At 39.1% G+C, this 27,936-nt stretch overlaps 1 protein-coding gene across 2 annotated transcripts in view; it reads right to left on the bottom strand.

Annotated features, from left to right (window-relative positions):
* LOC117963410 (plexin-A1) overlaps positions 1 to 27,936 on the bottom strand; it is a 197,925-nt gene that overhangs the window by 101,215 nt on the left and 68,774 nt on the right. For both annotated transcript variants that reach the window (XM_058988788.1, XM_058988789.1), the window contains exon 4: positions 262 to 399. In XM_058988788.1, the coding sequence (XP_058844771.1) occupies positions 262 to 399 (138 nt within the window). The remainder of the gene's footprint in view (positions 1 to 261; positions 400 to 27,936) is intronic.

Genomic DNA, 27,936 nt, shown 5'->3' with positions numbered 1-27,936 from the left:
AACTAAATTACAAGGCAAAAGGACCCAAGATGATATTTCCTTAACTTTGAACACTAATGAAATCTGGAACAGAAATGTATTTAAAAAATAAATAATTATATACAAAAAAGAATAATTCACTGAATATGTATACAATTTACTGCTACTTTGGTCAAACAATATGCCCTTCTGGCCCTCTCATAATTGAATGAAGCCATGGAATTATTAATCTGTGAAATGATAGGGGGGAAGGAAGGGGGGGGGGGGGGGGCGCTATTTTACCTGCTTCTCCGTCATGGTGTAGATGTACTGATAGTTCGGGCTGAAGACGAGGTCTCGCAGGATAGGGTTCCCCTCGCTCACCTCCACGTCCTCATACAGCAAAGCGGGCTGGGCCTGGTTCACAGAGTTCACCAGAATCTGGGGAAACACAAGCCAGGCACAAACCAACATTAAAACATAGCTTGTACATTCTCAATTCAGTTATAGAGTAGAAAAGGATACCATGTGGTTTTCATTCCCAAAAACACTTAAAAAAAAAGTACATTGTGGGGTGTAAAATAACTGCATAAAGGAAGTAGCATTAGAATAATAATAAAAAAAAGAAGTTAAGAAACAATAAGGATGAGCTCTGTAAGCCCTGATTTGAAAGCAAGTGCACATTTTACACACGCGTTTGCTAGAACATGCTGTACTTTGTGCCCATTTTAAAACCAGCACCCTATATTACATACCCAAGTACAAACGTTTGAGCTAACTGTTAAAAAGGTGCAATATATTTCAGATTAAGACAAGCAGGTCAAAAAAGAGAGAAACCTGCCTCTGGGTTTAAGTGAAATTAGTACAACCTCCATTTTCTAACCCAAATACCACAACAAGCATAGTTCCTCACTTCTGAGCAGCCACTGTGAGATAAAGGATGCACCAGCCTCCATCTTCCAGAAGGGGTCAGGAGAGTACATGGCCAGATTTCAATAATAGGTTTAACCCCTAGCAGTACCTTAACTGTTCACCCCCTGGGCTTCCAGTGTCAGAAAAGCTGACATTTTCACCAAGTTCATATCAAAATGCTCTCAAAGCCTTAAATTAAGAAAAGTTGTCTGTTTAAAACTAGCCCAAGTGCTTAAGAGGTATGAACGGTTTTAAAGCCTTAAGAGCCCAAACAAAAGTAACAAGACTCCTGTGACTCAAAGCCTGTTAGCAAGTGTGAAGGTTCCCTCTCCTCCCACAGGGTCCTGTGCTGTACAATGACAGAGATTTCATTACAGAAATTCACATTTCATTATCCGGACTGTCTAAAGGCACCCGTCCGCTTCCAGGCATTGAGATTATTTTACTAGCCTGCTAACCTGGGCTATTTTTAAAACACACAAAATGCAGGGAGAATGAAGATAAAGTGCAAAGAAAAAACTCTGGAAATGTGTTTGTTTTCAATCCATTTAGGTTCCACTGAGTTCAAATGCGCTGTCAGGGGAGCTGGCAAGCGGCAGCCAGAACATATTTCCAAAACCTTAGTAAATCAAATTCTCCCCTGCCTCAGTCACCACTTCCAATCATTATGTTTTTGAACATTAATTGGTTATATATATATATATATATATATATATATATATATATATATATATATATATATATATATATATATATATAAGACACACACACACACAATTTTACCTCAGATAACTGAACTACATTGGATGCTTAAGGGCTGCACTGTGTACATCAGCAGACGGGTGAAGTGTACACAGAAGAAAGAATCAGAAAGCATTCAACAATTAATTACAATGGTGTAAAAAACCTAAAACAGAAATATTGTGGGATACTGCAACTTCACCAAATCAAAAGTACCACTTGTGTGTAAGTGTGAGAAAATACATCGACTTTGCGGTAGCGACCCTGAGGTCTAAGCTTCTACAAAACAAGATTATGAGGTAACATTTAAAAAAAATAAAATAAATTACTCGAGTCCCATGTAAGCCAATACAAAGCCACATGAGACTGCAACATTAAATAATAATCAATTTAAATAATAAATGAGAATCTTTTAAAGTAATCAATCAAAAATTCCTAATTATCTGAGACGAACAAGGTCCCAAATTGTTGTCCCCCATAATAATTCCCTGTCATAGCAGACCAACTGCTAAACGAGCGTGCCGGCATCAGTAATCTCCTTGTTAAGACTCCATGAGCGCTCCGTTAACTCAGACTACATTAAAAAAACATTTCAGATATCAAAGGAGTCTCTCTCTCTCTCGCTCTCTCTCAGTCTCTCTCTCTCTGCATTCGCCCGACACACTGACAGCACTGATTGGTGGTAAAATCAGAGAGTGGGGGGTAAAAACAATGCATCAAAGCCAAACCAAGCCACCATGTAGGCATGCAGAGTAGTTTATATTTTATGCCTGGCTATTTAAAAAGCTTAACTCTCATTCCTCTCCAATATATAGTTTAAGGCTGTTTTTGTAGAACATTTCTAGCTTTTCATCTTCCCTCCTAAAACTTTAGATCCTTCCATATTATTGTACAGCCCCATTTGGCATGTATGTAGTACACACTTGTGTCTAAATGTGTGCCTAAAATAACAGCTTCATTTTTAAATGACCTGGAATCTGTTCTGTAATACAGAAAAGCTGCAGGTCCCTGTGCCACAGTGGACTCTTCGATAGAGGGCTGATAATAGCTTGGTTAGAAGTATTCTATTCAAAAACTTTGGAGACTGTAGATATTGCTCCACAGTGACCCCTACTGGAACAATAAGGAAGTCATAAGTGCTGCTTCCCCCTCCCACTACAGCAGATGAAGGAGTACAGATTTTGTTTCTCCAAAATCAAACCATGTGTGTGTCCAAGTGACAGGCGGTCCCGGGGTTATAGCCGACCCATTTCAGAGGAAAGGCAGAGTTGCGTGATGTGCTCAGGCAGTGTGTGTCAGTCGGGATTTATGAGCACACATTCTACAGTGCGGTGCATTACTGCATCTACACCAGTGTGACTGGTTGCCATGTGATGCTGTCTGCACGGATTAGGGAGGTCTCTTGTAGCTCAGAATACTATAGTACAAAATTGTATAGTAAGAAAACTGACAACTAAAAGATGAGCACTATATTGTTCAAATATAAAAGATACCAATTAAATTATATATCTTTACATACTGTACCAGTGCCAAAGTGATTACCTCACACATGCTTACTTGCTGGGCATTCATTCACAGCTGAGACTGTTGCTGACTTAAGCTCACCTAGTCATTGCTCTACCCCCCACTCCCCACCCCCCACCCACTGACCCGCAAATGATAATTCACATGCAATCAAATATAATTTAATTTTAAAATAATTTACCCAAATAGCCTGCTGGGATGCAAAACCTAATTCCAGTAAAGCCACGCATCTGCCCACTTGGGAACAGAGGCATTCTGCAGACATATTTAATGTTCACCATTCAGTAAGGGCAGAACACAAACATATATCAGAATATTGTGAATTAACTACTTTTCACCAATATCATATTACTCTATTCATTCTGTTTTCCAGGACCACATTTCATGAACAGGCAGGCAGTCTCTTGCACCGGGGGCCCATAAACAGTAATTTCTTCACTTAAAGAAGAGCGTGCCGTTATCTGTCCTAGAGCAATCAAGATACTAATCTGGGTAGTCTATGGCCCTCAGTGTATCTGTATTAAAAACTGATACAGTGTATCATAATAAGCAACACCATGGCGGATCATTGTTTTGTATCTTAAAAAGAACAGCTTATGCAGGTTAGTATGTTTCACAATGCATTGTTACGTTTAACACCCTAAAACATATCCCTTTAAGACGGAACTACAGGTTTGCAGAAATGCCCTGAAGATGAAGGCTTTTCCTGGTAATGGGACTGAGTTCTGAGAGGGTGCCAAGAAATGAAAAAGAAGTACTTGGCTGGGATTGACCCAAGGCAACTAAACTACAAAGCATCACTCATACAAAAAAAGGTGTTCCAGATTTAAAGTAGCTGATGTACATTTAACAAGGGGATTAACAATGATTTCCTTCATTCAGGGTCCTGTGTAATAAAGACTAAGACCTATTTATTTATAACTGTTAAGGAAATGAGACTTTCAGTTGTTTAAAACACAGCTAAAGGATAAAATACCAAAGACAATCTTGATCCTAAAACAAGTTAACTGTTCAAACTTTGAAAGAACAGGGATCAAGGTAAAATGCTCATTAGGTTTCTTCAGGACTCCACTGGTGCATATGGAAGGCTGCATGGTAAAAGCATTTGAGAAAAACTAATAAAAAAGAAGAAACTACAAGCTCCAGCCCCTAGCTTTTGTTTGACCGAAGAAAACAAGTCACACCAGTTCACAGAAAGTTCAGTGAGCGAGACTACATCCCCCAGTATCGGAACAATGCTTAATTGAATAAAGCAAGCCTCTTAAATCCAGAAATGTAACTGTGTACCCACTAATCAGACCACAATCCCACCTCAACAAGATCCAATAGCATTAGAAAAGGTCAAAGGGCTTGCCGTAATGTGTTGCAGTTCGTAGGTAAAACTGTTGAGGTTTATTCAGCACCAACATAACCGACAGCCAAGCCAGTAGTAATATTATCCCTGCATTGGATTTGAAAAAGAGGTTACATCCACCTTGTAAAAAGACATGACCTCCTGTAACCAAATACTCTATACACTTTGAAGCTCAATGATCCTTGGTCACATAATTCATATTGGAACAAACCATTTTGTGAATTGGCCTTAGAGCAAGAAAGTGATAGACCGACATTAAAAACAACAGATTTAAAAACTAGCACTGAAGTTTTCATTTACAAAACAAATGTCTAACAAATAAATGGCAATAATTGGAGCAATTAGTATAAAAGTGTTTGCACTCAAAGCTTAACTTCTTTTCCAGTATTTTTTGTTACAGGAAGACTGTGCCACTTAAACCCTAATGTAATGGGTTACTGATGGCCTAGAATCAAGCTACAATTCTGCTTGGCTACAGGTGGCTATGTTATTGACTTATGATTTAAGATGTTTCCATAGCAACACATTGACATCTTCACTGCCGTTTGTTAATACCCATAAACGCAGCAGCCTTTTTTCCCTCCCCAACTTTGTGAATAACTTTGGAGAGGGTGGCGAGCAAGGCTTACCAAAATATATATTTTTGATGTATTATTAATTCATAACTCCCCCGCAATGCCCAAGCTTAAAAGTTTGATGGTACATTCATATTTAGATTATTCTGTTTTAACGCCAAAGGATTTTCAGTACACTATATAGCCTACTTTCTCACTGTTTTTGCTGCTTTGCCAAGAGCTTTAACCAGTGCTGTGTGTCTCGTTAAGATACCACTTTGTCTGGCTGTCACCCAAATCTACAGTGAAAAAAAGAAAACAGTAACATGACTTGCACAAGCTAAGCCTCACTGCATCATGCAGTGCCCCTTTTTCCATTTTATAGAGCAGAGATTTTTTTCAATTTTAAACTTGTGTTCTAGTGAAGAGTTACCTTCCTTGAGAAGGGAGGAGAACGGATGTCAGTCTTCCATTCCATTTATCACTTAAAACAACATCTGGGAGAAAAATAAACTACAGGCAGTGATTTCAGTATAACAGAGGAGCTGCATATATATAATCTTCCAAAGGACAGAAGTGACTAGAGGGACATAAAAATGAGAAGATAAAGCATGTCTAGATATGTGTAAGTAGTTCTATACAAAGGACTGATAGAAACAGACAAAACAGATTCTTCTCCCCTATACATTACAGCATTTGCACAAAGTGGAATTTGATCCATTTAGAAACCGCTATTATACAATCTGAATAAAACACATAGAATCGTTTTGTTTTCACAAAGGCAGCAGAAAAGGAAATGTATAATGGACTAAGTTTTTTTGTTGTTCTATATACAGAAGAATGTGGACTGGTGGTCGTAACTGACCTATAACCCACAACATGCCTCATAAAATCTCACAATTCTAATTGTGTAAAACAGTAGAAACTGTCATCCTCGAAACACACCCAACCCCCCCAAGGTTTTTTTTTATGAAAGCTAATCTAAGTACAGAATCAGTTCTGGGAACAAATTATTGATCTATATAGGTTCCTGATTAACAAGAGACTACTGTACTTTCAACTACAATATGCATCTTCTGTAACGCGAGTCAAAAGTAGGTCTCGCCTTTGGGTAACGCTGCATTTGTCATTTAAATCAACTTATGTCAAAGTATGTTATGAAATATTGTTACAGGTCAGCACTCGCATAGCCGACCCTATAAAATTTGGACTTCAGTGACGGTTAAACGTGTGTGACACATATCTGATTATTTCATTTAGGCCCGTTCCAACCCTTGTCCGTTTTTCAGGGAACACAAAAAAGATACAAGATCAAAATTACACAGCTGAAAGGACTGTGTTTTAAAATAAGTAGGCTTCCATTTAGATGTACTGTATTGGTTTTGTTGGTACAGTACTATATTTTCAACAGAAGTAGTATTTTAATTCAGAACGATACGATTCTGAAAATATCACTTGCCAATACTAGAGACAACATGTTAACTAATACAGTACATACTTTTAAATCCATATGTATTGTAAATTTCCCATTAATGATCTAACAGCAAAATGAAAATGTTATCTATGCACAGAACTGGGCAAAACGTAAAAGACAATGCAATTTAACAAAACCAAAAGATTAAAAAAAAAAAAAACTTCCAAAATTAAAACAGTATCCCAAGTCAGTATTCAAAATTGCAGAATATAGTGCTCGATAAGGCCCTAATGTCACAGTTCACTTGCAAATGAAAATGCACAAAAGCAACAAAAGATCACAGATAAAAAATAAAAATACATCACAGTATCTAAAACTGTTTAATGATTAACTGTTACATTAGCTAGCTTGTCTCGTTCGCTTTGTTTTGGCTGCATTTTCATCAGGTGAAACTGGAGGAAGGCCTGTGCGACTGCACAATATAAGACAGATTGATTTGGCATTGGAGAGATTAGAAAAAAACAACAACACGCAGGCATTGACGGATATTCAAATAAATTGCAACATTGAAGAGATGGGCTTTGTATCAGAAAACTGGTGTCAGAAACTGCGTGTGACGGGTAAGTGCATTAATTTGTTTATATATATTGATTTTATTCTTAATATAAGGGCGGTAAAACGCGAGTGACGTGTATCTGGGTGACGGATATCTGAGTGCTGACTGTAATGTCTATTTTTTATATGTTGATAAATCTGCCCATTTTCCAGTTCCTGATATATTTCAGCCCCCCACGCCATGACGCTTCTTAAACCAAGCTCTCTTTACTTGATTTAACTACAGTATGCCTCCCGATGTAAGCAAACAACTTGAGTTCCTTAATTGCACAGCTCATTGAAATGGAAATGGATGTCTGTTTACAGCAATCAGGGGTTGATTAATTCGATCGAAGCACTGATGCTGTGTAGCATCCTCTACTGAGGCAGATTAAAGTCCCCACCGCTCCCTTCCCACTCTCTCCCAAACAACCAAAAATTGCATTTCATTAAGAAAGCACTTACCATACTTGGAGCTGGAAGAGCAAAAGGACAGGTTTACCATTTTTGTCAAAAATCAGGATTGTAATGCTAAAAAGCACTTTATGGTTCACATATTTTATTCTGTCTCCTCAATGTAATGTGCAAGATTGCCAATGCCAGTTCTTTGCCAGTACTGACAGATCTTAATACAAAATCTACAGAAGATTGGCAGACCTGAGATCAAATCAAAGTTGTGAGAAAACTGGTTAAAAAAAGCGGAGAATCACTAGAAAGTGCTAGCTTTCCTCTTTAAAAGAGAATTTAGCTGATCTATCCCTTGGTTACTCCGTTCCTATATGGCAGGCAACTAGAACGGAAAAGCAATTTCTGAGCAGAACATTGATTAACTGCAATAAGGACCACTCTGAATGATTGTAAACGCAGAAGCTATTAAGCACAATAAATACAGTTTAATTCAACTGTTGTCAAATAAAGAGCGATCTGGCACCAAATGTTGTCAACTACCAATGTGTTTGTTTATTTAATGTATTTGTTTTAAAGCGCCAAGATCCCTAAATTACTGAACACCATAGCAAAGGGTTGAGTTTTGTAATACTTAAACCCCCTTCCTTTTTTGCTCTGCTCTCTAATGTATCTGAAATGAAACAGACATGTTCTTTGGCTTCACTTTGCTTGCTAATGGATGATGAGGACTCCCAATCTCCAAATGCCATAAGGCAAGTTCCTGCTCTCATTTCTACAAACCCGCTAAAAAGGATGTCTTCTTCCCTTACGTCATACATCAAACTCTTCTCCTTACACTACTTTCAGGAAATCTATCTTCTAATAATAATTAATTATTATTATTATTTATTTCTTAGCAGACGCCCTTAGCAGGGCGACTTACAATTGTTACAAGATATCACATTATTTTTACATACAATTACCCATTTATACAGTTGGGTTTTCACTGGAGCAATCTAGGTAAAGTACCTTGCTCAAGGGTACAGCAGCTGTGTCCCCCCACCTGGGATTGAACCCATGACCCTCCGGTCAAGAGTCCAGAGCCCGAACCACTACTCCACATTCCTACCATCCAAAGGACGGCACGCAAGGTGGTTAAGTGACTTGCTCAGGGTCGCACGCAGTCAGTCAGTGGCTGAGCTGGGATTGAACTGTGAACCTCCTGGTAACAAGCCCCTTTCTTTAACCACTGAACCACCAAGCAGTTAAATACTGTAAAACAGGATTTTTTTTAGTGGCTTTTATGTCCAAGATGTTGAGTTAATAAAATAGGTTACATATCCTATTATTTAACACCTCGAAGGGTGGTTCTGTGTCAAGGGTACATCACTGTGTTTTATGAGATACTTATCAGCCATAAAAGCAGATAAGACTGAACCTTCCCCTGGTATTGGAGTCAAAAACCGCTCAGGCTCTTCAGTATAAGAACAGGTGTTGTACAGCTGTACCCTTGCCCTTTGAGGGAAGACGGCTCCGGATTATTTTCATAACTCTGGTCATAAAATGTCTCATAATGACAGCTTGTAAATTCACTCTCCTGCATTATCTGATCTGGATATAGGTTGTCATGCCCTGTTGGGCTCAGAGGGAAGAATATATAATTCCTTTAAAAAAAAAAAAAAAAAAAAAAAACAATAGCCAAGTAAGGCTTTTAGTACCAAGAGCTGGTGGCAGTAAGAAGTGCAGAAAGTATCAACCAGTATTGCAACGTCAGTCAATGAGGGTCGGCCCACTAGTGAACTCCCTGACAGTTGTAAAAGAAATGCAAATAATAATAATAATAATAATAATAATAATAATAATACTAGAATGTAAATCAACTGCCTGAGAATGTCCCTGGTAAATTTAGCCAATTTAATTCATTGACATTTGGAGCCAGTGATTTTTGCCCCTTTTTTGAAGTGGGAAGGTGAACAGGGAATATACGTAACCTCTTTGCAAATCTTAAAAGAGACAAGGAGATTGGAAGGTGTTATTTGCCTACAATTCTTTTTTCATATAAATAAAACCAATCAGAAAGCACAGAATTACATTTTTTTGTAAACTATCATTTTGAGTCATGGTAGAGTAGCCAACTGTGAGACATATAACAATTTTTATCAGTTCATTAGGAAAGCATTGTGTTATTATCCTACTAATAACTACTGTATTTAACACAGTTCTTCTGCATCTTCAGGATACTGCAACTATTTCAGCTGCTATCATATACACCCACCAATATGGTCAAGGCTGAAATAAAACAAAATAAACAAAAAAATAAATGATATACCTGGAACATGAGAAAAAAAAAAGGATTAAAATGAAAAATAAAATCTTATTGTAGCTTCCCCAGTAGAGCTGCTGGGAATGCTCACAGTATTGGAGTGTGTATGAGATGAGAGAAATGCCTTTATGTTTGCACACTCTGCTAATGTCAACTGTCATTGTCTTCCTCCTCAGCAAAGATAGCAGAGGAAAGGTGGTGGTTCTCTGGAGTAAAATACACATTGAAACACAGCTGAGTGCATTCCTGTTCCAAACAGCGAAAACACACACCCAAGCAGGAAATATAGGTCAGGAGGCCTACAGTGCTATGGTACAATTCTCTAACGGTATTCACCATTTACCGGTCAAACGTGTAATGTTGACTTGCTGCCATATTCTCAAAACATTTACCACTTACCGCTTTTTTGATGATATTAACGATGATATTTAAAACAATCAAATGAATAACCCAGAAGGTTCATTTAACAGCTGCTACAGTTAGTGGTTTCTTGCTTGCTTGATCGCTTCACAAACAAAACGGTGCCAACTTAGCACAGTGGTAATTGTGTTGTGGATATTGATCTCTCAGTCTTTATCCAGCATTTTTAAGGTGGGGGTTTAACAAGATGTAACCCTTGAAAAACATGCCCCCACCCCCCCCCCCCCCCCACCCCCACCCCCACCCCCACCCCCATTTCGCTATTCAGAACACTGGAAGGCACTTCCATGGCTGTTAACAAGACATCACTCCTAATGATGTGATAGGAGATGACAAACCACTCTCTCCTGAATGAATCTTTTAAAGCAAGGGCAGACCAAGTGCTTTTGCAGAAACTTTATCCTAATTCGAAGGGCTAGGAGTTGCCGGGAGTGGCACCTGGATGTGAGATGGAATTAATGCGGTTCAAAATGTACCCCCAAGTCTTGGGAGAGCAACTTCTTTCAGGTTTAAAAACAAACAGGTTTTTCAAAATAATCCCAGTGCTCCTGTGGTTGCTATAGCAGAGGATAATCCAACCCACAACGAGTCAATCAGTAGGGTATTGAAACTACGTCAAAACAAGGCACTTTCTTGAATTAATGAATGCACCTTTAGCTTGGTCATACATACTTATTTACTTTGTATTTATGTTTTCCCCGATTACAGCTGGTTTATAATAGGCTGGTGTATGATGACATTGAGAAAGACTTTTAGTGGAATGTTAGTCACTGAACCACCAAACCAACCACCAAACCTCATTACCCTATTTTATCTCCTTCAGTCTCATTGGGTTTCTTTAAAACACGAATCTCCCACCTGCTGGGTGAGACGGTGCTACAGCCACAGGCACCGCTTTATATCAGGTGACCCAGTGTAGGGTTCACCGATCAATGATTCAGATCAAGGTCACATTACCACCTCCTCCTTTTCCTACATCTGGAAAGACCCTATCAAAAAAAGGTTGCACACCCATCCCCAGTAGACTTGCCTGTTCTGTCTCAAGCCAGTGGTGTGCAAAATCTGGAAGGACTTTAGAGCCTTGATGAGCAGGTTAGTCTATATCGCTATTTTAATTGGAATTGCATGTTGATGGAAGAACGTTTGCCAACTTTTGCAGGTCTGTTTCAAATGTACATTTATCATAATAGTTTTAAAAGAATGTCTTCATGGTTCTGTCATACCATTTTATTAGAACACACCCAGCCTGCATTTGGCAGATCCTTTATTACATGTCTCCCATGCAAAGTCGTAAAAAATTCCTGGCACCATTGCGAAGCTGGCCTATATAGACTGCACTGATGAGGAAACACAAAGTTCGCACAATAGGGCAGATTATAAAAAGTTTAGCCAGAGCTAGGTTTTAAGTAGGACTGCAGCAAAGAAAACTGTGGATGAGAGGGAAAAATAAACAGGTGTGCTCAAAAGACAGACCTCACCAACAGCCATCGCCCAGAACAAGTGTGCCTGGAAAGCATTCTGTGGCCTTGCAAGCTACTGATTGTCTATATGCTTAGCATGTGGTGAGCCTACAACAAAAATATGTACAGATATATCATGACAGGCCACAGAGACTTTGGAACGCTGTGCAAGCCACTTCCAACTAATAAATTCCGCTCAGTCCTCCGCCCCTCCCCCTGTTACTGTGTACCCTTATCTGCACACAGAGGTGATTAATTCTCTCCATCTGGCAGTGGTGCGGAAAGCTGGGTTTACGGTGCTGCCGTGATACTTCAAAGACAGGAGACTTATCTGCAAAAAACACGCGCCTGCATCCCTGCGGATTTTAACCCCTTCCCGGGCTTCTTTTCTCTGGACACAAAGCATCAGTGGAAGCGATGCTCTGGATCTGCACTGCCTCTGACTGGAAAGATATATAAGAGTGTTTTAGTGTAGCAATGAGAAAAGTGTTTCTGTTTGCAGCCCACTGATAAAGAGAACACTCCTTGTCCTAAAACTCATTGTGCAATTGCAATGGAAATTAACTCCTCACTTTCGTCAGATTTGTATTGATGGTGCAGCGGGATAACTAGCCTTTAACCTCTGGGTTCAAAATTCACATCTCTCGTAGCACTGGCCTGTATTAACAGCCATTAACCATCACCTTTTATAAAGCACCAAAATATAATTGTATCAATGCCAAAAGAATCTCAAATGTCTTAAATACCCTTTATAATGCTAGGGAGCCATAGGTCAGAGACGTTGCTGTTTATTTTCTGCCTTATAACGAGAATACAAGTGTTAGTTTAAATGGTATTATGGGGCAAATGGGAGCCAAGACCATAATGCTATAGAACCTGTTCCATGGTAGAAAAGAGTAAAAACCCAGACCGATGCAAGTAAGCAGGTTGACTATTTCGTCCTTGGTTCTCCTCCCCCAAAACCCTGACACTGCAGGTCAGTTAACATCAGGTGCGATTCCTGTCTGGCTTATTCCTTAGAGTATCACAGGCCACTGATCGGCATCTGGTACCCTGGTCTCAGCCAATGAGTCGAGCAGTCAGGAAGGAGCTAGCATGTCACCCTCGCATGTGCATGTAATATATCTCAAATAAGTGCTGGAGGGGGTGCTTCAAGTTTCTTCAGGGGAAGGTCAAAAAAACAAAACGCTGGAGTTAATAAGAAACTGAAAAGCACCAGTGTGTTTCTTTTTTTCCCCCCTCTGTGATGGAACACTGTAGAAAATAAGGGGAGTTGTTAAGGTGACTTTAAAGCATGTTACAAATTTATTCAGGGTGCGTTTCAATGTTAAAACATCTAATTGACTAAAAGTAAATGGCCTCAGGACCAGTCTGGCAGTGTTTTCATGGTTTTATAGTAGCTATAAACACAATTGTTGTTACTGAAGCCAAATCTGACCAAGGCAATGCCGGCTTGAGAATTAGAGTCCTTCTTTTCTAATATTTTCATACAAACTGGATTGCTGTAGTGCACAAAAAACTATTGAAGGACAGCGCAAAAAAGACAGGAGAATACATGTGGGCACTACAAAAGGGCGAGTTTATTATATGAAAAAGAATGTTAAAAATGTTGATCCTCACCCTGGTATAATATCTGCAAGGGACATGTCAGGGCATGTTGAAAAGGACAGGCGTTATCAAGGGGAAGATAACACACTACTTGACACACATTAGAGAGGACCATCTCTCTGTATAAAAGGGGAGCAGCTGTACCCCAAAGAACACAGCCATAATAACACTGAGAGCCCTGGAATTCCTTTGAACAGCAGCTGCTGGAAAGCGGGTCAAGGCCAGGCTTTGTTTCTTCTGCAATACAGTCCCCCCTCCCCTTGGAAACATGGCCTCTGTGTAGACACCCTCTCCAACTGCACATACTGCAGATTCCTACCCCTGCCAAGGCATTCCTTCACGAGCACGACTCGGTGCCTGCGCATGAAACAGTTGGTTGTGAACAGCTGTTTGACTTCCTCTGCAAACATCGGTTGGCAAAACCATAGGTTGTGACATGACAACTTCAAGAGATAAATCACTCCGGACAAGGTGTAGTGTACCAGCAATTTCTTTCTTTGTTCAAGAAAATCAAAATGTTGTACTGCAATGCAGTTAAGTTACAGATGGTATTGCAGACCCATATTAGCACTAGTCATAGGCGAACTTATTGCAACATTAGGTAATCCAGTGATAATTAAAAAGGGTAATAAAGCACTACCATGAAACTTCTATTGTGGCAGGATAAAAAGGATTTAATCTGAGACAAAGGTAAAACCAAAATACAAACAGCAGCAGAGAAAAAAATGCTTTCCTAAAAGAAACAAATATCTGAAAGTACAACCTACCACACTTACTGCAAAACTTGTAATGTGGCTGCAATCCCCTCTCTGACCAGCAGAGGGAAGTTCAGTAAGAAGCAGGAGTGTAATAACAGCGTGTTCATTGTAAAAATGACCATTGACTGTGACTCACTACTCTTAGAAGTCTATATATAAACAAGTGCAGCTTATTTTAAATCGCCATTAAATGAGCTAGGAAAGCCTAATATTGCTCCTGTGCAAAAACACCCCATGGTGTTTTGTGAAGAACTCTTAGTGCAAGATGGGCCTAAACTGCTTTCACCCAAGCATGAACCAGACTGGCTCATGCTTTTATTTATTTCACCAGTCAGGTGGAGTGTCATAGACTGCTTTTAAATGGCAGCCACTACTTGAGGGCATTTTGTCGATCGCATGAAACCTTCAGATTAACACTGCATTGGAGTGGCTTTTCCTTTGAAGCTTTAAAGCAATGCCACATTGCCTTATCAGATCATTTGAGTCTGTGTATATTCTTTATAATGGACTGAATCCTGAACTACCTGGTCAATCTGCACCCTATGCAACTGTAATCCCACACACCAAAACTCACTTTTAACCGAGTTTGAAGCTAGATTGACATATACAAGGTCTAATAATGAATTGAATGCTGCCTGGCAGACACAGGTAGTAAATAAGCCACTGCAGCCTACTGACATTAGGATGAATATTAACTACCACCAACTTCCTTCAAGGTATGTTCCTTGGACTGAAGCAAATACATCTACAAAGTACACTACGGTTCCTAATGTGTGCCAGTGGCCGCTGAATTTGGTATTTGAAATCACACTGCATTAAAAAACGAGCTCTTTCTGGGTCATTTGTAGCCAGCTGCTTCTAATGGCAGTGCTTCATTATGCAGACGAGACCCTGCGTATCTCGCTTTGAAAAAGGAAAGCACCTGGTCTGTGCGAGCATCAGGATTTGAGGCAGTTTGCAGAAGTCTTCGATTCGTATTGTTCTGTGCCCCTGCCAACTCTTCCGGGGATTTATTAACATGAAGGAGGCGGTCTCTGCAGAGCGTGAACATGGAGCTTGTTACCCTCTCAGCCTCTGCTCTTTAACTTCAAACAGCTGCTCCTGTTATTCTTCCAGGTTATTTTTCTTTTGTTTGGGAATTTTTCTGTGCATGTTACCCTCTATCCCTTAGGAATCGGCTTATGTCGCTACAAATAATTAGTATCTAGATCTGATTTATTGTGCATGAAATGGCATCCCATAGGTATGTATTTCCATTCTACACAATGAAGACAGGAGAAGATGACCTTCAACTTTTGAACTGATAATATCTGATGTTTAGTTTTATTTAAAATCAAGGCTGACAATTGTTCAGATAAAGCCTGGTTATCTCTGAAAAAATAAACAAACAATTAACAAAGAACCTTTGATCTTAACTTTTTTCCCCCAATGTGAGAAAATCTCAGAATGCATATATTCAGAAAGATAATCTGTGTGTTTGTGTTTGACAGAGCCAGCTAATTCATAAACCTTGTCAACAGCAATTATTTAAAATTAGTTTTAATGTGAATTTAAAAAAAAAAATCCCTTAAGTGCCGCCACATGCACTAAAACTATGGACAAGGAAAAGGAAAATTACAAAATCCAGCCCTGGGACACAGTATCTGGGCTCTCCCCCACTGGAGCCAGATTCCCTTCCTTCCAGTACATATTGCATTCAACATAAACCACAAACTTGCCAGCCCCCCATTAACAGGAGGTGTAATCTGTCTTCTTTTGGGAGACAGGAAAAACAGAAAACCCTGGGAAAGCTAAAAATGTCTGTGGTTTTCTAAAGAATGCCTCTACCAATTTCATCCTCAGCCAAACCCACACAATGAGACACCTACTTCCTGTTTACAATCTACTGTAACTGTCAAGAATGGCTCTCTAATTGGAAAGGGTCATGTGTCCAGAGAGCCCTTTTCTGCTGGTTTAGCACACTCAAAAAGCAGAAACAGAAGATAAACATCCATTTGAGGTGGAAATTGCATTGTCCTGCCCTTTTCCCTCTGGGGCAGTGTTTCCACTCCCCACCTCTCTGTGCATTTCAATAATGTGTTGTTCTTCAGGAGTGGGTGAAGAAGCTACAAAACACACTTTAAAATGACTAGTGCTTAATGTTGTTGAAGCTGACACCCTGGGATCTTTCAAGAAGCTGCTTGATGAGATTCTGGGATCAATAAGCTACTAACAACCAAACGAGCAAGATGGGCTTAATGGCCTCCTCTCGTTTGTAAACTTTCTTATGTGCCACTGCTATTCAGTCTTTTGAAACTACAGTGTTCCACTATATATATAAATATTGATTAGAATTGAAGCTTCCAGTGAGCATTTAATCCTTTCAACTGAAAGGCAACTGCAGTCAATATTGGTTTTATATAAAACTTGTACTTATTAAACTCAAACTAATTTATTCAAGAGCAATCTGTGATGCTGGAGCGGCATCAGAGGGGAGTATTGAGCATGACTATAGACTTTTTGCGCAAAATATTTTTGGTCATATGACCCTGCATCAGCCTACTGGGATGTGAGTTTCAATCTAATAAATACACTTAACATGAACTATATTTCTGTTAGAATACTGGTATCCTTTTCTGCAATGGTAGGATCCCCACTGGGACAATTTAAATCTAATCTTTTTGGCCTGCAAAAAACACTGCATTTGAAGCTCTTGGAGTACCCAATTAAAACCAGGGGCAATCCTAATCAAATTGAAGCGATCAGATTTTTTGTTTACAGTATAAAAGTTCACATAATTACAACAATGGTTAACCAATTCAAATCATTTAACTGCGCTTAACTGAAACAAAAGATCTATAAGCTGTCAGCGCCAGAAGCCACAGAGTTAGTGTGCTTACCAGCATCCTGCCCCCACTCCAAATAGTAGCTGTTGCCCCAATGTTAAGATGCACACAGGTGCACAAAGCAGGGGACAGAGACAGACAGTGATATATGGATGCTTTTTTCTGCAATCACTAATCGATAGATAGTTAAATACAGATAGCAAAAGACATACCTATATCTAGAAGTACTGTAAATCATAATTTGAAACATGATGCGTTGAGAAATCTACATCTGGTTGATTGAAGTCCCAAGTGCACGGTTTTTTCAGTATTTAGTTACATTTAGTTGTTACTGGAACAAGTTTGATAGTGTTTTTGTGCATTATTGGCTTAAATGAGCAGCTGTTTAATCAAAATCTGGAGTCTTTGCATACAGTAATACTCTATTGCTTTCAAATGCACACTCAGGGACAATACATTTAGATACTGCCTTCAATGGTTTTACATTTTTAAAACCAAAGCATTACCTCATGTTCTCGATGGATCTCACTGTTATTTAAAACGTATAGTTAACATGAGATTGTTTTAAATAGATTGTCACAGATCATAGTTTATATACTATGGCATTCTTACAGACAGGTCATAGTTTATATACCATGGTGTTCTATCAGTTTCCACTATCTCACACAGCTGTACATGAGGGTCAGTTCCAGTTCTATCAGTCCCCCATGCATCCTCAGAAGAGGGCTGAGGTCATGTGAGAAGTCAAATCTTCTATAAACCATGGAACCTGCCAGCGAGAATCACATTCACACGCTACAGTCCTTGGTCCCAGTAACCCCCGTTCTTGGCGAACTAAGATTTCTACTCCCGAGGTAACTTTAGTCCAAGTTCACCGAATCATTTTGGCTCCCAAACAAATCATTGGGGAGGGAGCACTTGAAGCCCTTGATTGCAGAATCTGCAACTTACGCAAGTGCAAACATTAAAGCATTTTTCTAATCAAATTTTCAGAATGAAATGTATTTAAAAGTTGCCATTAATTAAAAACCTTGGCTCTTCTCAATACACATACCGGCACATAATCCTTTTCACATTGAAAGAGACCAACACCATTGCTCAAAACACCCAAGAACTTTATGGATGGAAAGCTATGGTGTTATTTAATGCAAGAAATCTACTACATTGCTACACATTTGTCACCACCAGCTGCCTTTACTTATTAGTCAGTTATTGAAATTGGGCTCATATTTCGATACATTTTTTCAATACCGACTTACGTACTGAATGAGGGCAGCACACCCTCAGAGAGACAAAGGCAACCCCCCCCCCCCCCCCAACACACACACACACACACACACACACCCCACTGTTTTATTGGCCACACGCATGGTGTAAATGAATCTAAACGTCAAAGGGAAAGCTGCCTACAGCTACAACGCATGCCCTCCATTAATCTTGGAACACTGACTTTGGGCCGATAACCGAAAACTACATTAGAATTAAATAATTGAGAAAAAGAACGTTTCATTTGTCCTTCCAAAGCACTACCAAGTTTCTGCTGATGCCTGGAGACTTTCCGCCTGTGAGTTCAACCTTTTATTATTTCAGAGGGCTTTGGTGGTCCTGAAATCAAATGATTGTGCAATGTACATTATTATTATTATTTATTTTTTTTCTTCAAACTGCACCACCTCTCATTATTGCTGTTTTAGTCTATGCAGCTCCTTGTTAACTCAGGACAGCGAAGCTGAGATTTCAAATCTCATTCCTAATGGGCACCGGCTTGCAGACAACTTGACAACTGGCAAGGAGGACTATAAGTCACTTGTGGATTTGCCTCCAGGTAAATACAGGATGTCAGGGGGTGAACTGTACCATTTAAATGAAATGTGGCAACTCAGTTGGGCTGCCCCTTACTTACATACATATAATGAAAGAATTCCACTCCACGCTTTCAACACATCCAACACACAGCAAGTAAAATCCACTTCAAGCAAAAAAGGCTGGTATTCAATGTGTGCAGTGCTGTAGGGTACTGAAGCCGAGTCAGTATATGTTTACACACACTAATGTGCCTTATTTCAATATTCAGCTGTAAACAACTCAAGCTACTTCCCTGACAGTTTGCCTTCTGTTCTTTAGCTTTCTTTTTCAATATAGAAGGCGGCAGAAGCTGAAACATCATAAATCTGTTCAACATTGCTTTCCCTTTAATTATGTTTGTGCGCTACAGGATCGAGATACAGATGGAATTGTTTTTAATCTTTTGCTCCACTGTAATGTAATACGACCGCCCTCAACTAACCTTCACAGGGATGCGTTGTGTCCTGGTACAGAACACAACCTGCACCACACTATCAAGAGCACATCAATTATTGACTAAATCTAAAACTGCAACTTCTAAAATGAAGGCTGCCAAGATATCCCAGTGGACAAGCAAAAAAAAAAAAAGGTCCACTGACAAAATGTTAGGAGAACACGCAGTATAATTCTGCAACCACGTTTTATGCCTACTTTAATCCCATATACTTTCTCTACTTTCTTCAACACCTATTACCGCAATTATCCTTCAATAAAACTTGGCCTTTTGTTGATAAGTTAAACAAATCTCCTAACATTTTTCTGAATGGGATCCAACCAGTCTAGTAAACTGGCTTAAACTGCCTTTTTATTCTCCTCAAACATGACTGGCAATCTCTGCTTGCATTCAATATTACACCTCCCACTGCTACCAGTAACTGTTCGGTCATCTCTCTCAGACCATTGTTTCAGGCCAGACGCCTGGAAAACAAAAAAACACAACTTTGGGAAGAACAACATTCAAAAAGGCAGTCTTGGTTTGTTAAGCTATAATAAATGAATAGAAAATACATTTAATGACAGCAATTCAATGTGTGCAATGCAGCCTGCTTCTTTTCGAATACAGCTTTCAAACAATCCTAAATAATTCTAGTTTTACAAATCGTTAACAGTGCAGCTCTTATTAGGATTCAGATAGACTTCTGCTCAACAAGCATAACTTTAATAAGAAATAATACTTAAACGCCTCCTTGTACTTCAAATTTGGCAGAAAAGAAAGACTAATGGAAACTGAAATCTAAAATAAAAATTCAATGCTGCAAAAAGTAATCCTTGAACAAAATGTGTCCCAAAGAGATACAAGGAAGAACTTCAATTTAATTGAGTAGATATGAAGAAAACCAAGAGACTGTCTACTATATTACCATCACACTAATACTGTTTAAACTCAATGGAGTATTGCCAATAAGGAAAAATCCAATCAGGTTAATATGATCCAAAAGACTCTAATCTAGTTAGTGGATATAAACAGATTTTATCAAGACATGTGAAAAAAAGGAAGAACATTCTTCTAAATTATTGAAGTAATATATGAAGCAATATTGTAGGTGACTGCAATCCCCAAGGGGGACTGACAGCAATTATAGGTACATACCTGCCAAGTCTCCCGATTTCACATTTAGATGTTTAAACTTCTAATGGGCACTCGCTTGCAGACAACTTGAATGGTCGCCAGGTACCTTACATTACGCTTCAATTCAGCAGACTGGCTGTTCCCTGTTGCTTTTTGAACAAAAGATGAACAGCAAGACTGTAAAAGTTTAAACATCTAAATGTTTAAATAAAATAAAAATCCTAAATGTTTACTAGACAGCTGCCCATTATAAATACAGCACATGGGTTCGACTGTTGTTAAAATGAGGACCCAATTTAATTGACTTCATTAGTTAAATCTAAATAACAAATTGCTCCAGTTTCCTCACTTTCTTTAAGGGACTTGTGTCTCACCCCACTGAAAAACAGGCATCTATTCTAAACAGAAGAAATAAAATCCCCCCCAACCCCCTTGAGTTGCTAGCAATGATGCTCCACTTTCTCTCAATACCCCAGAGGATTTATAACCTTGCCACTCAACTGCAATTTCAGTGTGACAGCAGGCCCCCCTCACCAGCGCTTTAGTCAGCTAGTCCTCTTAAGGTATAAATAAAGCTTGACATTCATTATTTGGCAACACACATTTGAAGCAAGTCTGTGAAAAATTGTAACACAGAGAGCTTTAAATCCTCTGAAACTGTCCGTGTCCACAACCCTGCCAATGTAGTAAACTCCCCCTTCGGAGCTTGTATTGCTGACAAAGGCCCTTTTTCAGTGGCACTGGTAATGCTTGAGTTAATCCCTCGAAGGGCTTTTGGCTCTGGCCCATCGAATAACAAAGTTAACATTTTTAAACAGTGGTCGGGTGTGTGTGTGTTGGGGGGGCGGCTGACTGCTTAAAATGATGTAAACAGCTTCTGCTTTGCCTTTCTTGTGGGCTGTTAGCAGGTAATAGGGTGGGGATATGGGACGCAGGGTGTGACATTATAAAAAGTTGTATCCATTTTCTGGTTCCCTCAGGAGTTTACACTAAAACGGTCCAGGTTTTTCAAGCCATAAACAGCAGCACAGCAACAAATCTAATTTATGTTGTTTAACCAGTTTTTATAACATATTACAAAACCCAGCCCTTTGTCAGTAACAACAAACATTGTTGCAGAATAGTGCTGTGAAAGTTTCAAATGTATTGTGTGGGAATAAAAAAGAAGTTCAAATAAAATGCAATTAGCTGTAAATGGATTTGGGTAACCCGATTCATGAGCTTGTAACTAAGCCGACACGCAAACAGCAAACTCTACAAAACGACCATTGTGATCACCGTTCTCAACCAGTGGGCAGGCTACATTGGTACCCTCACTTTCAATGACAATTATAAGAAAAACAAAAATAGCCAGCCTACTTGAGTAACCTCTGCCTCAACTGCACTAAATATTCTTTATGTTGTGTAAATTGACATCTGTTTAACAGTCCTCTCGGCATCGATCTCCTGGGTCTGCTCTTCAAACTGTTGCAGTACCAAATCGACCACTGCAGTATTTATTAGCCACCATGAAGCAAATATTTCAATGATTATCCAATCAGCAGTGTTTCTAAAATGGATTCAGCAGCTGGTTCCTTTGTGCTGAAATCAATGCCACCATCAGCCCAATGCCAAAAGTTCAAAAGGTTACCCCTGTGACAATGAAACAATTTCAATTCAACTCAGGTTTATGAAGGTAGCTTTTCAAAACCGGCCCTTAAGCAGTAACAAACTGCTTTCGAATGAACCTAAAGAATGAAATGTAGCAAGAATCTTTTCTCCTGATATCGATCATAACTGGCTCAAATCTCTCAATGACGTGATAAGCATTTCAGACGTGCTTGGATAGCTTCGTACAGTATACTGTTCAGAAGTCAGTAGGACAATCAACAATGCAATTATAGACTTGCAACGACAGAAGTGATCATTGGGAAATGCATGAATAATCCAACCTATTTTTCAAAGGAACTTTGGAACAGAGTAGGGATCTATATAAAGCATTTAAGTATTATACATAGTCATAGTAAAGATTAAAGCTTAAATAACCACCAAATGATCATTTCTGGGCTTAGCCCAGTGACTTGTAATCGTTGTGTTGGAGACAAGTGATGCAATTAAAGCCGCTTTAAGGAGCACATACCCTTTCTATCCAGAGAGAACCTTCCCAAGCACTGTTTAAAGGAGGCAGGAGGCAGGGACACAGGAGTATTACACATCTGAGGGCACACAATAAATACGCTGCTGTGTCGTTACCAAAGCAATTGTAAAAACACTCCTCTAATTAAACTCACAAGGTATGAGTAGTTGAAGCCGAAATCTCTTTAAAAATTGGGAATTTAAGGGAGTGGCTGATCACAAGAATTTAAAACTGAGAAGCAAACTACTTAGGCTGTACACTAAGTTTGAAAATCTTTAACATTAAAAGGTGTCTGCTAGAAAGGGTCTCCGCAGTAGAAGCGTGATATTACATAGTGTATGCATTTTACCTGGGTGTTAATGAGCATTGGTAGCTACAAATCGCTGTTCTCTGGTACAATTCAGATCACAATCAAAAAGCTCTCTTACGAAAGGTGGGTCAGCTGCAGGCTTTTCATATACCTGTTTTACATGGTTGTACTGTAGGTAATCAATATATATATATATATATATATACATAAAAAACTCAGCTGCTAAGTGTGTTCCCTACAGTCTGACAGAAATTGTCTGCTAGAGTACCAGGGGTGCTGAAAACACCTGTGAATGCAAAATTAATAAATAATAATAATAATAATAATAATAATAATAATAATAATAATAATAATAATAATAATAATAATAATAATAATAATAATAATGATGATGATGAGAGGAGGCTACAGCAATGTCACAGATAATAAAACATTCTAATATAGGACTTGTTTGAAACAAGTTGACATATTTCAGACGCCCTGTTTTAATATGTATAATTAGTTATATGTTTAAAGGAGGGAATGGTCACTTGCCTACCTTGATTTCAACTTAAACTGTGCTGTCTAATTGTGATTAGATAAGACCACACTACACAGTGTAAAATACATAAAAGGCTATCCTAGCATGATTTGCATTAGCAAGGTCAACAATTCAGAGTAGAAACAACAAATCTTGCCTCTGTTTAGAAGGCAGACTGTGCCCTTCTTATGAAAGCCCCCCTGTTCTCCGTGCCCCACAAGCTAGTTACAAGATAGATAACAGCTGGCATCTCCTGATAACAATGAGCACTGCCACAGTCCTGCCTAGTGGGACCAGGGCGCCTCTGCTAATTCTGTGTGTTCATCCCATCGGAGCGGCTGGTGCTGCCATGGCACTCGGAGCTGCCATCCTCGACACTGCCTTCGTCACCTTCCCCTGGTGCATAAAGCAAGATATGCACCCTGGGCAATACAGTGCATTGTACACAGCAGGGTATGTGGTTTCAAAGAAGAAAAATGACTCCAGGCATGGCAATAAGACTCTCCTTGCATCGCAGTTCTATCAGTGCAAAGTTTTATTGTGAATTTAATTAGCCATCGTTGTAGACAACAAACTGCTATCCAAAGGGAGCCTTATTGCCATCTAAGGATTTCCATGTCCCCAAACCCCCATTTTGTTAAAAAAATTACAAATATCACAGTAACACTTCCTGTTTCACACACAATTCTATTTGTGCTTTTGTACTGCATAAGAAAGTGTGTTTCAGTTGGTCTTTTTTAAAAGAGTTCTGCAATTCTTACATCAGATACCTAGCTAAAGCACACAGACCACTGAAAATGTCAAAAGCGGGTACTGCTCACAGAGTAAATAAGTGGAGGGCTCACTCCTTGGATTAATGGTTCTTAGGAGATAGACCTCTCGCTCTAGAAATATCACAGCTGGATTAGAGTAACTCAGGTACTTTACAACAGACTGGATTGATTCTGGAGAGCCAGGGATCTGATTACAGATGGTGGATAATTCTTTAATTTTCATGGGATAAGATCTGCTCCAGATTTGTGGTTGGAATGAACAAAGCCACCCTGGATAAAACGAGTGCCTTAAAAACTAGCCAGTGGCATATGCAAGACTCGCCAAGTGATTTGTCTAGATTGAAATAAGGGCTCCTGCCCCTGGATGCTTGAAGGTCAATGTGATCAAAACTGTTAACAGGCACCTTACACGTCTGATTGGCAAGGCTTTGCAGGGGCACGTGCTGTCTTGTAATAGGATCTCTCTATATGAAAATACTGGTCTTTCATACATGTGTGCCCCCTCCCCATTACTCAATACATTTGAGTTATTGCTTATTTCAAAAGGTTGGGCTGAAAATAAGAGCAAGGTATTTCCTGTAAAATGTTCTTTTGTTAGATCAAAGAATCTGGTTTCTGGTTCATATTTGTTCTTATAACAGAATGTATAAAAGAAAATAGTTTACATTTAAAAGAAGCCAATGCATACATTGAATATAAAACGCACATGCTACTGTACACAAGTGTGTTAATCCTCTTTTGTTTATTAGGTACTTTCTGGGGATACAAACTTGAATGACTTTTACTAATTATACATGTCATACTTTTTCCTGCAAATTCAATGGATATTAGAAAAATAATGAACCTGGAAACTCATACCCAACCCAGCACTAGCAGACGGTACCGATCACCACTCACTGCTGCAATGGAAAAATGACAAACAGGACCAGGAAAAAAACTTTGGGTTTGTGCAGCTACAATGAGCAAGTGGAATAGGAGCAGATTCACTTTAAACAGGTGCAATGCTGAATATAAGGGGAGAGGGCAGGGCTAATCCAAGCTCAGACATCAACTCATACAGGCACGTCGGGTCATTTCTCTGTGCCTTCAAGCTGTTACACATCTAAACGTCATCCCATTTAAAACGCAATGGGAGGTCTCTCTAATAATTCCTAAAGCAAAAAAGCCAAGGACTCCTAATCAGTTTACAACACACACAATATTGCTCATCCGGCAATAGTAATTAACTTTAATTACCATAATATTCTCGCCTCAAGCCTCCCTAAAAAGTGCAAGATTTGTGTAAACAATTATTAAAGGTGTTAAATACCCCAAAAGTACAGTGCAGTTTTAAGAATTTTCTTCCTGGTGAATAAATTACTCTGTTAGCCAAACTGGTCACAAGGTGGCTTAAATAAATATGCTACCAAGCTCCCAGTCAAACCTTATACTGTATACTTTAGTGCTGACTCTGGTTCTTATGCAAGGTGAGTGAGCAACACAAAGACCCGTGATTGTTTCCCACAGACATGTGATAGGCTCGGGGAAAGTTTGGTATTTACTCCTCATTGTTGTGATCTGCCAAACTTTAAAAAAAAAAAATTGAACAAAAGAGGACAGGGACGGCTATAACTTCCTCATTGCAGCCAACAAAATGCAAATCTAAGCAATTTCAAGCTGGTCACATCAACTTTTTTGCCTTTTTGTAAAATCAAATCAAGATTGCAAAACATGTAACATCATAAAAATAAAAAAAAATCACATGAAGGACTTCACGCATAACCAAATGTTTGTTTCATTGAATTTAACAGAGATATTTCTACTACGTACATTTTTTAGTGTACCTTGCACAAGTTTGTAAGTGCGTGTGGCAAAGTGCCCCCCCTGTGTGTGTTATATGTTACGTGTTGTGTGTAAATGTTGGTGTATAGGCATTGGTACACGGGATATAAGCGGTCTGTGTTTCACGTGTGTGTAAATTGTATATTTGTATTTAGGCACGGGGATGGCACATCACATCACGTGCAAGTAAAAAGTAATATGTGAGCACGGGGAATTGCACTTTAATTAATTCACGTGCAGTTGTACCGAGATTCCAATTGAATGATTGACTAGCAATCGAATCTCGGCACAACTGCATAAAAGCTGCATGTTTTCACTCACTGGAGGTTGGTGTTCGGTGAGTGGAGAACGGGATAGGAGACGGAGGGTATTATAAAGTAAAAGTAAAGTAAAATCGTAAAGATAAGTGTTTTCACTCACCGTGTTTGTTCGTCTGTCCTGCACCGTCTGTTTAGTGGTTAGTCGTTTTGTATGTCTGTTTATTTTGGCGCAAGTGCCGTGTCCTGTTTTTTGTGTTTTGTTACAAACGTTTATTTTCTGTCTGTTTATTCATTAAATGCTGAGCGAAAGCATTCGCTCAGCTCCACCAAACTCCACATCTCTCTGTCGTTTGTGTTCCTGTCTTCTGGTCTGACGTCACCCACTCCAGCCATTCTTGTCACAGTGCGGTACAGGAGCAATACTTTCATTGGGGAAGCTAAATCAGTGTGATTCTGCCAATACGTGCCTTAAGTGACAACAACCCATCAGATTTACTGTAGAGGAGACACCTTCATGCAAAAGTCTGGGCAGATTGTAATAGGAGCACTCCTTGTTAAATGCAATATCCTTATGAGACTGTATGCTGGATTAAAATTATGGTTACAGAATAAGAATTCTTTGAGGTCAAATACTAGTTTAAGAGACTAAGACTTTTGAAGCAGCTAATCACTGCATGAGTAGACACTCTAGCACTAACTTAGCTCCACCTCAGGTTTCTAATCAAACTGCATTCCTTTCCAAGCAAATAAAATCGGTTGTGTTGCTACAGCCTCCTTGGAAGTCTGCTATCTGTTTAGTTGTGTATGCAAAAAAGACAAATCTGCTTCACTTTGCCAACCCAAAGTGGGGACAGGACATATCTGGAAAATCAAAAGTGCTTTCCTGTTGAAATCCCACCCATAAAACCAAGCAATATCAAGCAGTCCTTGTGACATTAGTCATTGCATCAGGCCCTTCACTAACAACTCAAACTTTATTTTTTTTTTTGGTACATTCACATTAGTCTGCTAATGGACTTGGCAGTTATTACAATTAGACCACCATGCCCCTTAAACATCAACAAGAGAAAGGTCACTGCTATGAAAATTTAAAATGGCATTTAACTCGCCTACCCTTGTAAAAAGACAAGACTCCCTACATATTACCTGTATGTAGGTAGGTAGACATTAAACAAGTCAGTAACAAGCCAACATGTTGATGCTGCTTAACAGTCCGAGTGCCATACTACAAACTGTTAAACATTTTAAATGACTTGTACAACCACCAGCCATCTCTGGTCTTTTTTTTCATTTTCATTTTACTGTAAGTGGATTTCTTTGAAGGAGTGTGGTATGGAGGGTGATCGTTATTTGGCTGTGCACAGCCAAAGGTTTTATGAACAGTTGCTGTCTCCTGAGGTTAAGGTTGGGTTGACATTCAGTATATACCTGCCAAAATCATACTGGAGATTCTTACCTATGTATTTAATTCAAGTATATATATAAACTGAAGCATAGATCATTGTAAATCTTGCTTCCTTCTAACCAAGTCTGTCCAAAATATTAAATATCCTGGTTACACAGACCACTTAACATAATCCATGGCCTATATTATATTTTACACACACACACACACACACAAGAATGGCATATATTATGCTGTACTTCAGTGAATAGATAAATCCTCCTGCCAACTCAATTCTAATAAAACCACCACACAATTGCGTACCATTTTTTTTCTGCATTTACTTTGTAGCGAACCAAAGCTTATTTTTAAAGTCTGTGATGTATACCAGCGGTTTTCAATCCTGTATAGACAGGCCACACTGTTTAAGAAATTACTTCCACGTCCTTCACGATCAGCTTAAAATCCTGCTTAATGATCTCCTCACTCCATGTAAATTCTGCTC

The sequence above is a fragment of the Acipenser ruthenus genome, chromosome 16, assembly GCF_902713425.1.
Source record: "Acipenser ruthenus chromosome 16, fAciRut3.2 maternal haplotype, whole genome shotgun sequence".
Lineage (NCBI taxonomy): Eukaryota > Metazoa > Chordata > Actinopteri > Acipenseriformes > Acipenseridae > Acipenser > Acipenser ruthenus.
The sequence above is the reverse complement of the archived record's forward strand: the minus strand, read 5'-3'. Positions and strand labels throughout refer to the sequence as shown.